Below are 12,184 nucleotides of genomic sequence, written 5' to 3' on the forward strand. Positions count from 1 at the left end.
AGGGAAATATGTGTCTCTAATATGGTCTTACATTTGGCAGGAGGTTAGGAAGTGCAGCTCAGTTTCCACCTCATTTTGTGGGCAGTGTGCACATAGCCTGTCTTCTCTTGAGAGCCAGGTCTGCCTACGGCGGCCTTTCTCAATAGCAAGGCTATGCTCACTGAGTCTGTACATAGTCAAAGCTTTCCTTAAGTTTTGGTCAGTCTCGCTCTCTGTCTCCCTCCCCTTTGTCCCTTTCACTCCCTCTCTCCCTCTCTGTCTGACTGAGTGCAGGGTAACCTCCCTCTCTCCTCTCTCTCTCCCTCTCTCTCTTTCCCTCTAACTCTCTCTCTCTATCCCTCTCCCTCTCTCTCTCGTAGTTGGTTGTGTAACTGTACTGTCAGGTCCTGATATCTTTATCTTGCTGTGTGTCTCTGTGTGTCTCTGTGTCTATCTGTATGTCTCTGTATGTCTCTGTGTGTCTCTGTATGTCTCTGTGTGTCTCTGTGTGTCTATGTGTCTATCTGTATGTCTCTGTGTGTCTCTGTGTGTATCTGTGTGTCTCTGTGTGTCTCTGTGTCTATGTATGTCTCTGTGTCTATCTGTATGTCTCTGTGTCTCTGTGTGTCTCTGTGTCTCTGTGTGTCTATGTGTGTCTCTGTGTCTATCTGCATGTCTCTGTGTGTCTCTGTGTGTCTCTGTATGTCTGTGTGTCTCCGTGTCTCTCTGTATGTCTGTGTGTCTCTGTGTGTATCTGTGTGTCTCTGTGTGTCTCTGTGTCTATCTGTATGTCTCTGTATGTCTCTGTGTGTCTCTGTGTCTATCTGTATGTCTCTGTATGTCTCTGTGTCTCTGTGTGTCTCTGTATGTCTCTGTGTGTCTCTGTGTCTCTCTGTATGTCTGTGTGTCTCTGTGTGTCTCTGTGTGTCTCTGTGTCTATCTGTATGTCTCTGTATGTATCTGTGTGTCTCTGTGTCTATCTGTATGTCTCTGTGTCTCTGTGTGTCTCTGTATGTCTCTGTGTGTCTCTGTGTCTCTCTGTATGTCTGTGTGTCTCTGTGTGTCTCTGTGTGTCTCTGTGTTTATCTGTATGTCTCTATGTCTCTGTGTCTCTCTGTATGTCTGTGTGTCTCTGTATGTCTCTGTGTCTGTCTGTCTGTCTGTCTGTCTGTCTGTGTGTCTCTGTGTGTCTCTGTGTGTCTCTGTATGTCTCTGTGTGTCTCTGTGTGTTTCTGTATGTATCTGTATGTCTCTGTGTCTCTCTGTGTGTCTCTGTATGTCTCTGTTTGTCTGTATACTGTATGTATGTCTGTCTGCATATCTAGCCTTGCTCCATCAGGAAGGTCACCCTACAGTGATGTGTCATCGCTCCGCGCTCCACTCCACAACGGCCAGCCTCTGGACTGCAGGAACATGTACAACCCTATGACCCCTAACCCCATGACCCCTAACCCCAGGACCAACCCTAACTCTGGGGTCAACCCCATGGACCAGTACATGCGCCCCCCTCTGGCGCCCCCACTGCACAGCATGATGGGACACCGCGGTTTGAATCAGTCCTCCGATGGTGAGCCAGTCCTTTATTGTTTGTATTGTTGCAAAGCTACCGGTAATTTACCAAAGTTACCAAAATCTTCAGTAATTTTAGTAATTAAATCTATTGTAACTTTGGTAAATTATACTTGAATAACATTTAATAAATGTATTCATATATAGTATTGATTTATTATATCTGTGTCCATATTGTCCATGAGTTTCTAGTAGATAGCCCATATGGTTTAAGAGAAAACAGCCTAATTAATGAAAAAAGCATCTAATCAACAATGGCATTATTTTCAATTACTTACAACTCGTCCAACTGTTGACTTTTTTCACAAGTGCCACCAGTTTGACGCAAAAACATTGACAAGAAATACATATTGACATAGTAATATATATATTTTTTAAATAGATTGAATAAAGGATATTTCATTCTAAAACCCTCATATTAAAAACCAATGGTATTCAATAAAATGATGGTTTATATTTAGGATGATGTTTAAAGCTTTGTCATTCTATTTTTTATTTTTTAATCATCTTATTGAATTATTTCAATAATTTTACATGTGATAAAGCCACACAAAGGGTCAGAGATGATTATAGACACCAGTGATAATCTGAAGTACCCAAAAGGGCCACTAGATGTCTTGTGATAGATTACATAAAATCCTTGAAAGATACCATTTTGGTAGTTTACTAGTAAACCTTGAAAGTTTCCAGTAACATACCCTCCCTTTGCAACCCTAATCATGTGACTAAATTCATGACCTTTAACCTCATTATAACTCTATCTCAATTAGTCTTTCCTCCAGTCCTCCACATTGAAGGAGAAATTCCAGGTCCCCTCCCCTCAGATCTTCTTCTCCCTCGTTTTGAGAAGGAGGTGAAGAGAGAGGATGCAAGGAATCAAGGAAAGATTAATTGAGAACGAGCCAGAAGAACCCTATCCATTAACCGTCTCCATGATACTCCTGCCCTTAAGCAGTCAGATTGGCCATGTCCTAAAGCAGTCAGATTGGCCATGTCCTGAAGCAGTCAGATTGGCCATGTCCTGAAGCCTCTAACAATGTGATCATTCTCCTTCTCTGTGTTTGTCCAGGTGGTAATAGCTCCACCTACTGTCAGAACAACCTCATGTCATCCCACTATGGCTTCCCCCATGGCCACGGATCAGACCATATGGGAGGCGGTAAGAAAATAACTGGGTCGTGTTCATTAGGCACCAAACGGAAGAAAACGGACTGAAACAGAGAGGGACTACCTGGACTTGTCCAATGAGAAATGCACATTTGGTTTTCTGCTGCAAAACGCTTTTTAAAAATAATTTGCAATCCCCTCCCTCTGCTACCCATCCCCCCCCCTCCCCCTCCCTGCTCCTTTCTCCCCCCAACCCCCACCCCCCTCTCTCCCTCCTCCCCCCTCCCTGCTCCTTTCTCCCCCCAACCCCTCACCTCTCCCCCTCTTCCTCCTGCTCCTCTCTCTCCCTCAGGCTCGCGGTTCTCCACGCCTCGCTCCATGCTGAAGCTGAGTAAGAAGCGTGCTCTGTCCATCTCTCCTCTGTCGGACGCCAGCATGGACCTCCACACGGTCATCAGGACTTCTCCTAACTCCCTGGTAGCATTTGTCAACTCACGCTGTGGACCCAATGGAGGCTCCTCCTACGGACATCTGTCTGTTGGTGCCATGAGGTTAGAACCCTACACTATACTAAACTATAGTACACTAAACTATACTATACTATACTATACTATACTACAGACCTAATGGAGCCAACTCCTATGGACATCTGTCTGTTGGTGCCATGAGGTCAGATCTCCAGAACACTTCCCATAGAACTGGAGCATGATAGGACTCAATAATAGACGTACTCTTTGGCTTCATAGTCACTTTGTATTGAAACATGAGTCATTTTGGAATTCATCAACGATCATCATCTTTATTCGATGTGGTCAGTGTTATATCCGTAGACGTTATGATGAATCAATATTTTATTATCTTTTCCCCATTCAGTTGAATGTGTGTCAGTAACTGTGATCTGTTTACAATAGCCATATGTTCTGTCTCCTGTACGGCAGTCCATCTATGGGTTACTCCAACTCAATGAACTACCAGTCCAGACAACAGGTCTCTATGTACGGTGGACACACCCCAGAACCCTGCCACGCCCCTCCCACCAGAATACCCCCACACAACCACCGACTCCACGCACCCAAACATGGACACGTAAGACTGTTTATGACTGTCTTCAGACACCTGCTACGGGCTCCACCTGATAGTGGCAGTTTTAAGACGAGACATACAGAGAAACAGAGAGGCGTTCTAAAACTACGGTATGTAGTTGAATGTAGTTCTGACGTGTCTCTCTGTGTAGCTGAAGACAGAGCCAGGGCTGGGCAGTGTGATGGATGGGATCAATATTAAGAGTCTGGAGGAGAGGTCCGAGGGAGACGTGGCTAGCCCTTCCTCCACTGGCACACAGGTAAGAAATGACACTACACACTCAACCACACAACACACACACACCACACATAACCACGGGTAACACTACACACTCACACACACACACAAACACACAAACACACACACTCAACCACACACAACACAGACATAACACACAGGTAACAACACTACATACTCAACTCTCAATCACAACTTTAAACATAGTATAATTTTTGCGAACAATTTAAGTGTGAGAGATGGTCATTGTGAGAGTCAGAGATTGTCTGTGTATGCATGTTATGTGGTGTTTTAACAACTGCTAGCCCTACATTACTTGATGTAATGCCATGTGAGAACCATTAACTTCCTGGTGTTGTTGAACCCTGACCTCTTGACCTGTACCCAGGATCCTCTGATGGGTCTGCTGGAGGGTCGGGAAGATCTGGATAGGGAGGAGAAACCGGAGCCAGAGGCCATCTACGAGACCAACTGCCACTGGGAGAGCTGCAGCAAGGAATTTGACACGCAGGAGCAGCTAGTGCACGTGAGTACATTAGGGACAGCGGAAGCTAGTGCACGTGAATAGGGACAGCAACAGCTAGTGCACGTGAATAGGGACAGTAGAAGCTAGTGCACGTGAATAGGGACAGTAGAAGCTCGTGCACGTGAATAGGGACAGTAGAAGCTAGTGCACGTGAATAGGGACAGTAGAAGCTAGTGCACGTGAATAGGGGCAGCAACAGCTAGTGCACATGACTATTGGGCCAGGACAGGAGGGTTTTCTGACCACGTGACTCGGCCTGGAAAAACATGGGGCCGACTCACTAGTTAGGGCCCAGAGTTTGTCCGGTCAGGTCATGAGGAAAAAGTATTGGCCTTACAGGTACATGAAAGATAGGAGGGGAGAAGAAAGGAAAGGAACCGTTGGTTTGAGACAGTCTGGAGTAGTGGTCTCTAACTCTCAGCCTGGAGTAGTGGTCTCTAACTCTCAGTCTGGAGTAGTGGTCTCTAACTCTCAGTCTGGAGTAGTGGTCTCTAACTCTCAGTCTGGAGTAGTGGTCTCTAACTCTGTCTGGAGTAGTGGTCTCTAACTCTGGTCCTGGAGTAGTGGTCTCTAACTCTCAGTCTGGAGTAGTGGTCTCTAACTCTGGTCCTGGAGTAGTGGTCTCTAACTCTCAGTCTGGAGTAGTGGTCTCTAACTCTCAGTCTGGAGTAGTGGTCTCTAACTCTCAGTCTGGAGTAGTGGTCTCTAACTCTCAGTCTGGAGTAGTGGTCTCTAACTCTCAGTCTGGAGTAGTGGTCTCTAACTCTCAGTCTGGAGTAGTGGTCTCTAACTCTCAGTCTGGAGTAGTGGTCTCTAACTCTGTCTGGAGTAGTGGTCTCTAACTCTGGTCCTGGAGTAGTGGTCTCTAACTCTCAGTCTGGAGTAGTGGTCTCTAACTCTCAGTCTGGAGTAGTGGTCTCTAACTCAGTCTGGAGTAGTGGTCTCTAACTCTGGTCCTGGAGTAGTGGTCTCTAACTCTCAGTCTGGAGTAGTGGTCTCTAACTCTCAGTCTGGAGTAGTGGTCTCTAACTCTGGTCCTGGAGTAGTGGTCTCTAACTCTCAGTCTGGAGTAGTGGTCTCTAACTCTGTCTGGAGTAGTGGTCTCTAACTCTGGTCCTGGAGTAGTGGTCTCTAACTCTCAGTCTGGAGTAGTGGTCTCTAACTCTCAGTCTGGAGTAGTGGTCTCTAACTCTCAGTCTGGAGTAGTGGTCTCTAACTCTCAGTCTGGAGTAGTGGTCTCTAACTCTGTCTGGAGTAGTGGTCTCTAACTCTGGTCCTGGAGTAGTGGTCTCTAACTCTCAGTCTGGAGTAGTGGTCTCTAACTCTGGTCCTGGAGTAGTGGTCTCTAACTCTCAGTCTGGAGTAGTGGTCTCTAACTCTCAGTCTGGAGTAGTGGTCTCTAACTCTGGTCCTGGAGTAGTGGTCTCTAACCCTCAGTCTGGAGTAGTGGTCTCTAACTCTCAGTCTGGAGTAGTGGTCTCTAACTCTCAGTCTGGAGTAGTGGTCTCTAACTCTCAGTCTGGAGTAGTAGTCTCTAACTCTCAGTCTGGAGTAGTGGTCTCTAACTCTCAGTCTGGAGTAGTGGTCTCTAACTCTCAGTCTGGAGTAGTGGTCTCTAACACTCAGTCTGGAGTAGTGGTCTCTAACTCTGGTCCTGGAGTAGTGGTCTCTAACCCTCAGTCTGGAGTAGTGGTCTCTAACTCTCAGTCTGGAGTAGTGGTCTCTAACTGTCAGTCTGGAGTAGTGGTCTCTAACTCTCAGTCTGGAGTAGTGGTCTCTAACTCTCAGTCTGGAGTAGTGGTCTCTAACTCTCAGCCTGGAGTAGTGGTCTCTAACTCTCAGTCTGGAGTAGTGGTCTCTAACTCTCAGTCTGGAGTAGTGGTCTCTAACTCTCAGTCTGGAGTAGTGGTCTCTAACTCTCAGTCTGGAGTAGTGGTCTCTAACTCTCAGTCTGGAGTAGTGGTCTCTAACTCTCAGTCTGGAGTAGTGGTCTCTAACTCTCAGTCTGGAGTAGTGGTCTCTAACTCTCAGTCTGGAGTAGTGGTCTCTAACTCTCAGTCTGGAGTAGTGGTCTCTAACTCTGGTCCTGGAGAGCCACACATAACACAGCATCTTGGAAGACTGAACACTCTCGACATTACAATGACCATGATAATAACATATCTCTCTCTTCCACAGCACATCAACAATGAGCACATCCACGGAGAGAAGAAGGAGTTTGTGTGCCACTGGCAGGAGTGTTCCAGGGAGCAGAGACCATTCAAAGCCCAGTACATGCTGGTGGTTCACATGCGCAGGCACACAGGAGAGAAACCACATAAGTGTACTGTGAGTATGCTACTGTCGCCTGATCTCTCTCTCTCTCAAACCGACCTTTGAAATGGATTGTTAAATGAATTTGAATACAGTTTAGAATGAATTTCAAAGATCAATTTGAGAGAGAGAGTTAAAGTACAGGTAGTATACTCACAGTGCATGTATGTGGCTTTAATGGAAATTCTCTACCTGACAGTGATTGAATCAGACCTTGGCTTTCAGTCTACATAATGTGTTTCAATTTGATGGGTGTTATAAAACATTGTGAATCTGTTTCAGTTTGAGGGTTGTAATAAGATATCTGTTGTTTCAGTTTGAGGGCTGTAATAAGATGTCTGTTGTTTCAGTTTGAGGGCTGTAATAACATGTCTGTTGTTTAAATTTGAGGTGTTTAATACGATGTCTGTTGTTTTAGTTTGAGGGCTGTAATAAGATGTTTCTGTTGTTTCAGTTTGAGGTGTTTAATAAGATGTCTGTTGTTTTAGTTTGAGGGCTGTAATAATATGTTTAAGTTGTTTCAGCTTGAGGGCTGTAATAAAATGTATGTTGTTTCAGTTTGAGGGCAGTAATAAGATGACTGTTGTTTCAGTTTGAGGGCTGTAATAACATGTGTCTGTTGTTTCAGTCAAAGGATGTATGTAATGAGATGCCTGTTGTTTCAGTTTGAGGGCTGTAATAAGATGTCTGTTGTTTCAGTTTGAGGGCTGTAATAAGATGTCTGTTTTTTCAGTTTGAGGGCTGTAATAAGATGTCTGTTGTTTCAGTTTGAGGGCAGTAATAAGATGTCTGTTGTTTCAGTTTGAGGGCTGTAATAACATGTGTCTGTTGTTTCAGTCAAAGGATGTATGTAATGAGATGCCTGTTGTTTCAGTTTGAGGGCTGTAATAAGATGTCTGTTGTTTCAGTTTGAGGGCTGTAATAAGATGTCTGTTGTTTCAGTTTGAGGGCTGTAATAAGATGTCTGTTGTTTCAGTTTGAGGGCTGTAATAAGATGTCTGTTGTTTCAGTTTGAGGGCTGTAATAAGATGTCTGTTTTTTCAGTTTGAGGACTGTATTAGGATGTATTTTCTTTCAGTTTGAGGGCTGTAATAACATGTTTCATTTGTTCCAGTTTGAGTGCTGTAATTAGATATCTGTTTAAGTTTGAGGGCTGTAATAACATGTCTGTTGTTTCAGTTTGAGGGCTGTTGTTTCAGTTTGAGGGCTGTAATAAGATGTCTGTTCTTTCATTTTGAGGGCTGTAATAAGATGTCTGTTGTTTCAGTTTGAGGGCTGTAATAAGATGTCTGTTGTTCTGGTTTGAGGGCTGTAATAACACATTTCAGTTGTTTCAGTTTGAGGGCTGTATTAGGATGTATTTTCTTTCAGTTTGAGGGCTGTAATAACATGTTTCATTTGTTCCAGTTTGAGTGCTGTAATTAGATATCTGTTTCAGTTTGAGGGCTGTAATAACATGTCTGTTGTTTCAGTTTGAGAGCTGTAATAACACAATTCAATTGTTTCAGTTTGAGGGCTGTAATAACATGTTTCATTTGTTCCAGTTTGAGTGCTGTAATTAGATATCTGTTTAAGTTTGAGGGCTGTAATAACACATTTCAGTTGTTCCAGTTTGAGTGCTGTAATTAGATATCTGTTTAAGTTTGAGGGCTGTAATAACACATTTCAGTTGTTTCAGTTTGAGGGCTGTAATAACACATTTCAGTTGTTTCAGTTTGAGGGCTGTAATAACACATTTCAGTTGTTTCAGTTTGAGGGCTGTAATAACATGTTTCAGTTGTTTCAGTTTGAGGGCTGTAATAACACATTTCAGTTGTTTCAGTTTGAGGGCTGTAATAACACATTTCAGTTGTTTCAGTTTGAGGGCTGTAATAACACATTTCAGTTGTTTCAGTTTGAGAGCTGTAATAACACATTTCAGTTGTTTCAGTTTGAGGGCTGTAATAACATGTTTCATTTGTTCCAGTTTGAGGGCTGTAATAACACATTTCAGTTGTTTCAGTTTGAGGACTGTAATAACACATTTCAGTTGTTTCAGTTTGAGGGCTGTAATAACACATTTCAGTTGTTTCAGTTTGAGGACTGTATTAGGATGTATTTTCTTTCAGTTTGAGGGCTGTAATAACACATTTCAGTTGTTTCAGTTTGAGGGCTGTAATAACACATTTCAGTTGTTTCAGTTTGAGGGCTGTAATAACACATTTCAGTTGTTTCAGTTTGAGAGCTGTAATAACACATTTCAGTTGTTTCAGTTTGAGGGCTGTAATAACATGTTTCATTTGTTCCAGTTTGAGGACTGTAATAACACATTTCAGTTGTTTCAGTTTGAGGACTGTAATAACACATTTCAGTTGTTTCAGTTTGAGGGCTGTAATAACACATTTCAGTTGTTTCAGTTTGAGGACTGTATTAGGATGTATTTTCTTTCAGTTTGAGGGCTGTAATAACACATTTCAGTTGTTTCAGTTTGAGGGCTGTAATAACACATTTCAGTTGTTTCAGTTTGAGGGCTGTAATAACACATTTCAGTTGTTTCAGTTTGAGAGCTGTAATAACACATTTCAGTTGTTTCAGTTTGAGGGCTGTAATAACATGTTTCATTTGTTCCAGTTTGAGGGCTGTAATAACACATTTCAGTTGTTTCAGTTTGAGGACTGTAATAACACATTTCAGTTGTTTCAGTTTGAGGGCTGTAATAACACATTTCAGTTGTTTCAGTTTGAGGACTGTATTAGGATGTATTTTCTTTCAGTTTGAGGGCTGTAATAACATGTTTCATTTGTTCCAGTTTGAGTGCTGTAATTAGATATCTGTTTAAGTTTGAGGGCTGTAATAACATGTCTGTTGTTTCAGTTTGAGGGCTGTAATAAGATGTCTGTTGTTTCAGTTTGAGTGCTGTAATTAGATGTTTCTGTTGTTTCAGTTTGAGGGCTGTAATAAGATGTTTCTGTTGTTTCAGTTTGAGGGCTGTAATAAGATGTCTGTTGTTTCAGTTTGAGTGCTGTAATTAGATGTTTCTGTTGTTTCAGTTTGAGGGCTGTAATAAGATGCCTGTTTTTTCAGTTTGAGGGCTGGAATCACGTGTCTGTTGTTTCAGTTTGAGGGTTGTAATAAGATGTCAATTTTTTTCAGTTTGAGGACTGTGATAACACATTTCAGTTGTTTCAGTTTGAGGGCTGTATTAGGATGTATTTTCTTTCAGTTTGAGGGCTGTAATAACATGTTTCATTTGTTCCAGTTTGGGTGCTGTAATTAGATATCTGTTTCAGTTTGAGGGCTGTAATAACATGTCTGTTGTTTCAGTTTGAGGGCTGTAATAACATGTCTGTTGTTTCAGTTTGAGAGCTGTAATAACACAATTCAATTGTTTCAGTTTTAGGGCTGTAATAACATGTTTCATTTGTTCCAGTTTGAGGGCTGTAATAACACATTTCAGTTGTTTCAGTTTGAGGACTGTAATAACACATTTCAGTTGTTTCAGTTTGAGGGCTGTAATAACACATTTCAGTTGTTTCAGTTTGAGGACTGTATTAGGATGTATTTCCTTTCAGTTTGAGGGCTGTAATAACATGTTTCATTTGTTCCAGTTTGAGTGCTGTAATTAGATATCTGTTTAAGTTTGAGGGCTGTAATAACATGTCTGTTGTTTCAGTTTGAGGGCTGTTGTTTCAGTTTGAGGGCTGTAATAAGATGTCTGTTCTTTCATTTTGAGGGCTGTAATAAGATGTCTGTTGTTTCAGTTTGAGGGCTGTAATAAGATGTCTGTTGTTCTGGTTTGAGGGCTGTAATAACACATTTAAGTTGTTTCAGTTTGAGTGCTGTAATTAGATGTTTCTGTTGTTTCAGTTTGAGGGCTGTAATAAGATGTTTCTGTTGTTTCAGTTTGAGGGCTGTAATAAGATGTCTGTTGTTTCAGTTTGAGTGCTGTAATTAGATGTTTCTGTTGTTTCAGTTTGAGGGCTGTAATAAGATGCCTGTTTTTTCAGTTTGAGGGCTGGAATCACGTGTCTGTTGTTTCAGTTTGAGGGTTGTAATAAGATGTCAATTTTTTCAGTTTGAGGACTGTGATAACACATTTCAGTTGTTTCAGTTTGAGGGCTGTATTAGGATGTATTTTCTTTCAGTTTGAGGGCTGTAATAACATGTTTCATTTGTTCCAGTTTGGGTGCTGTAATTAGATATCTGTTTCAGTTTGAGGGCTGTAATAACATGTCTGTTGTTTCAGTTTGAGGGCTGTAATAACATGTCTGTTGTTTCAGTTTGAGAGCTGTAATAACACAATTCAATTGTTTCAGTTTGAGGGCTGTAATAACATGTTTCATTTGTTCCAGCTTGAGGGCTGTAATAACACATTTCAGTTGTTTCAGTTTGAGGACTGTAATAACACATTTCAGTTGTTTCAGTTTGAGGACTGTAATAACACATTTCAGTTGTTTCAGTTTGAGGGCTGTAATAACACATTTCAGTTGTTTCAGTTTGAGGACTGTATTAGGATGTATTTTCTTTCAGTTTGAGGGCTGTAATAACATGTTTCATTTGTTCCAGTTTGAGTGCTGTAATTAGATATCTGTTTAAGTTTGAGGGCTGTAATAACATGTCTGTTGTTTCAGTTTGAGGGCTGTTGTTTCAGTTTGAGGGCTGTAATAAGATGTCTGTTCTTTCATTTTGAGGGCTGTAATAAGATGTCTGTTGTTTCAGTTTGAGGGCTGTAATAAGATGTCTGTTGTTCTGGTTTGAGGGCTGTAATAACACATTTCAGTTGTTTCAGTTTGAGGACTGTATTAGGATGTATTTTCTTTCAGTTTGAGGGCTGTAATAACATGTTTCATTTGTTTCCAGTTTGAGTGCTGTAATTAGATATCTGTTTCAGTTTGAGGGCTGTAATAACATGTATGTTGTTTCAGTTTGAGGGCTGTAATAAGATGTCTGTTGTTTCAGTTTGAGGGCTGTAATAAGATGTCTGTTGTTTCAGTTTGAGGGCTGTAATAACATGTGTCTGTTGTTTCAGTCAAAGGATGTATGTAATGAGATGCCTGTTGTTTCAGTTTGAGGGCTGTAATAAGATGTTTCTGTTGTTTCAGTTTGAGTGCTGTAATCAGATATCTGTTTTAGTTTGAGGGCTGTAATAACATGTCTGTTGTTTCAGTTTGAGGGCTGTAATAAGATGTCTGTTGTTTCAGTTTGAGGGCTGTAATAAGATGTCTGTTGATTCAGTTTGAGGGCTGTAATAAGATGTCTGTTGTTTCATTTTGAGGGCTGTAATCACGTGTCTGTTGTTTCATTTTGAGGGCTGTAATCACGTGTCTGTTGTTTCAGTTTGAGGGTTGCAATAAGATGTCAATTTTTTCAGTTTGAGGGTTTTAATAAGAT

At 41.7% G+C, this 12,184-nt stretch overlaps 1 protein-coding gene across 1 annotated transcript in view; it reads left to right on the forward strand.

The window, feature by feature from the left end:
• LOC121574788 (zinc finger protein GLI1-like) overlaps positions 1-12,184 on the forward strand; it is a 142,518-nt gene that overhangs the window by 109,528 nt on the left and 20,806 nt on the right. Inside the window, exons 3-9 of the mRNA XM_041887357.2 lie at positions 1,305-1,546; positions 2,618-2,707; positions 3,008-3,206; positions 3,594-3,741; positions 3,890-3,997; positions 4,364-4,501; positions 6,680-6,829. Of these exons, the coding sequence (XP_041743291.2) occupies positions 1,305-1,546; positions 2,618-2,707; positions 3,008-3,206; positions 3,594-3,741; positions 3,890-3,997; positions 4,364-4,501; positions 6,680-6,829 (1,075 nt within the window). The remainder of the gene's footprint in view (positions 1-1,304; positions 1,547-2,617; positions 2,708-3,007; positions 3,207-3,593; positions 3,742-3,889; positions 3,998-4,363; positions 4,502-6,679; positions 6,830-12,184) is intronic.

Source organism: Coregonus clupeaformis, chromosome 10, assembly GCF_020615455.1.
Source record: "Coregonus clupeaformis isolate EN_2021a chromosome 10, ASM2061545v1, whole genome shotgun sequence".
Lineage (NCBI taxonomy): Eukaryota > Metazoa > Chordata > Actinopteri > Salmoniformes > Salmonidae > Coregonus > Coregonus clupeaformis.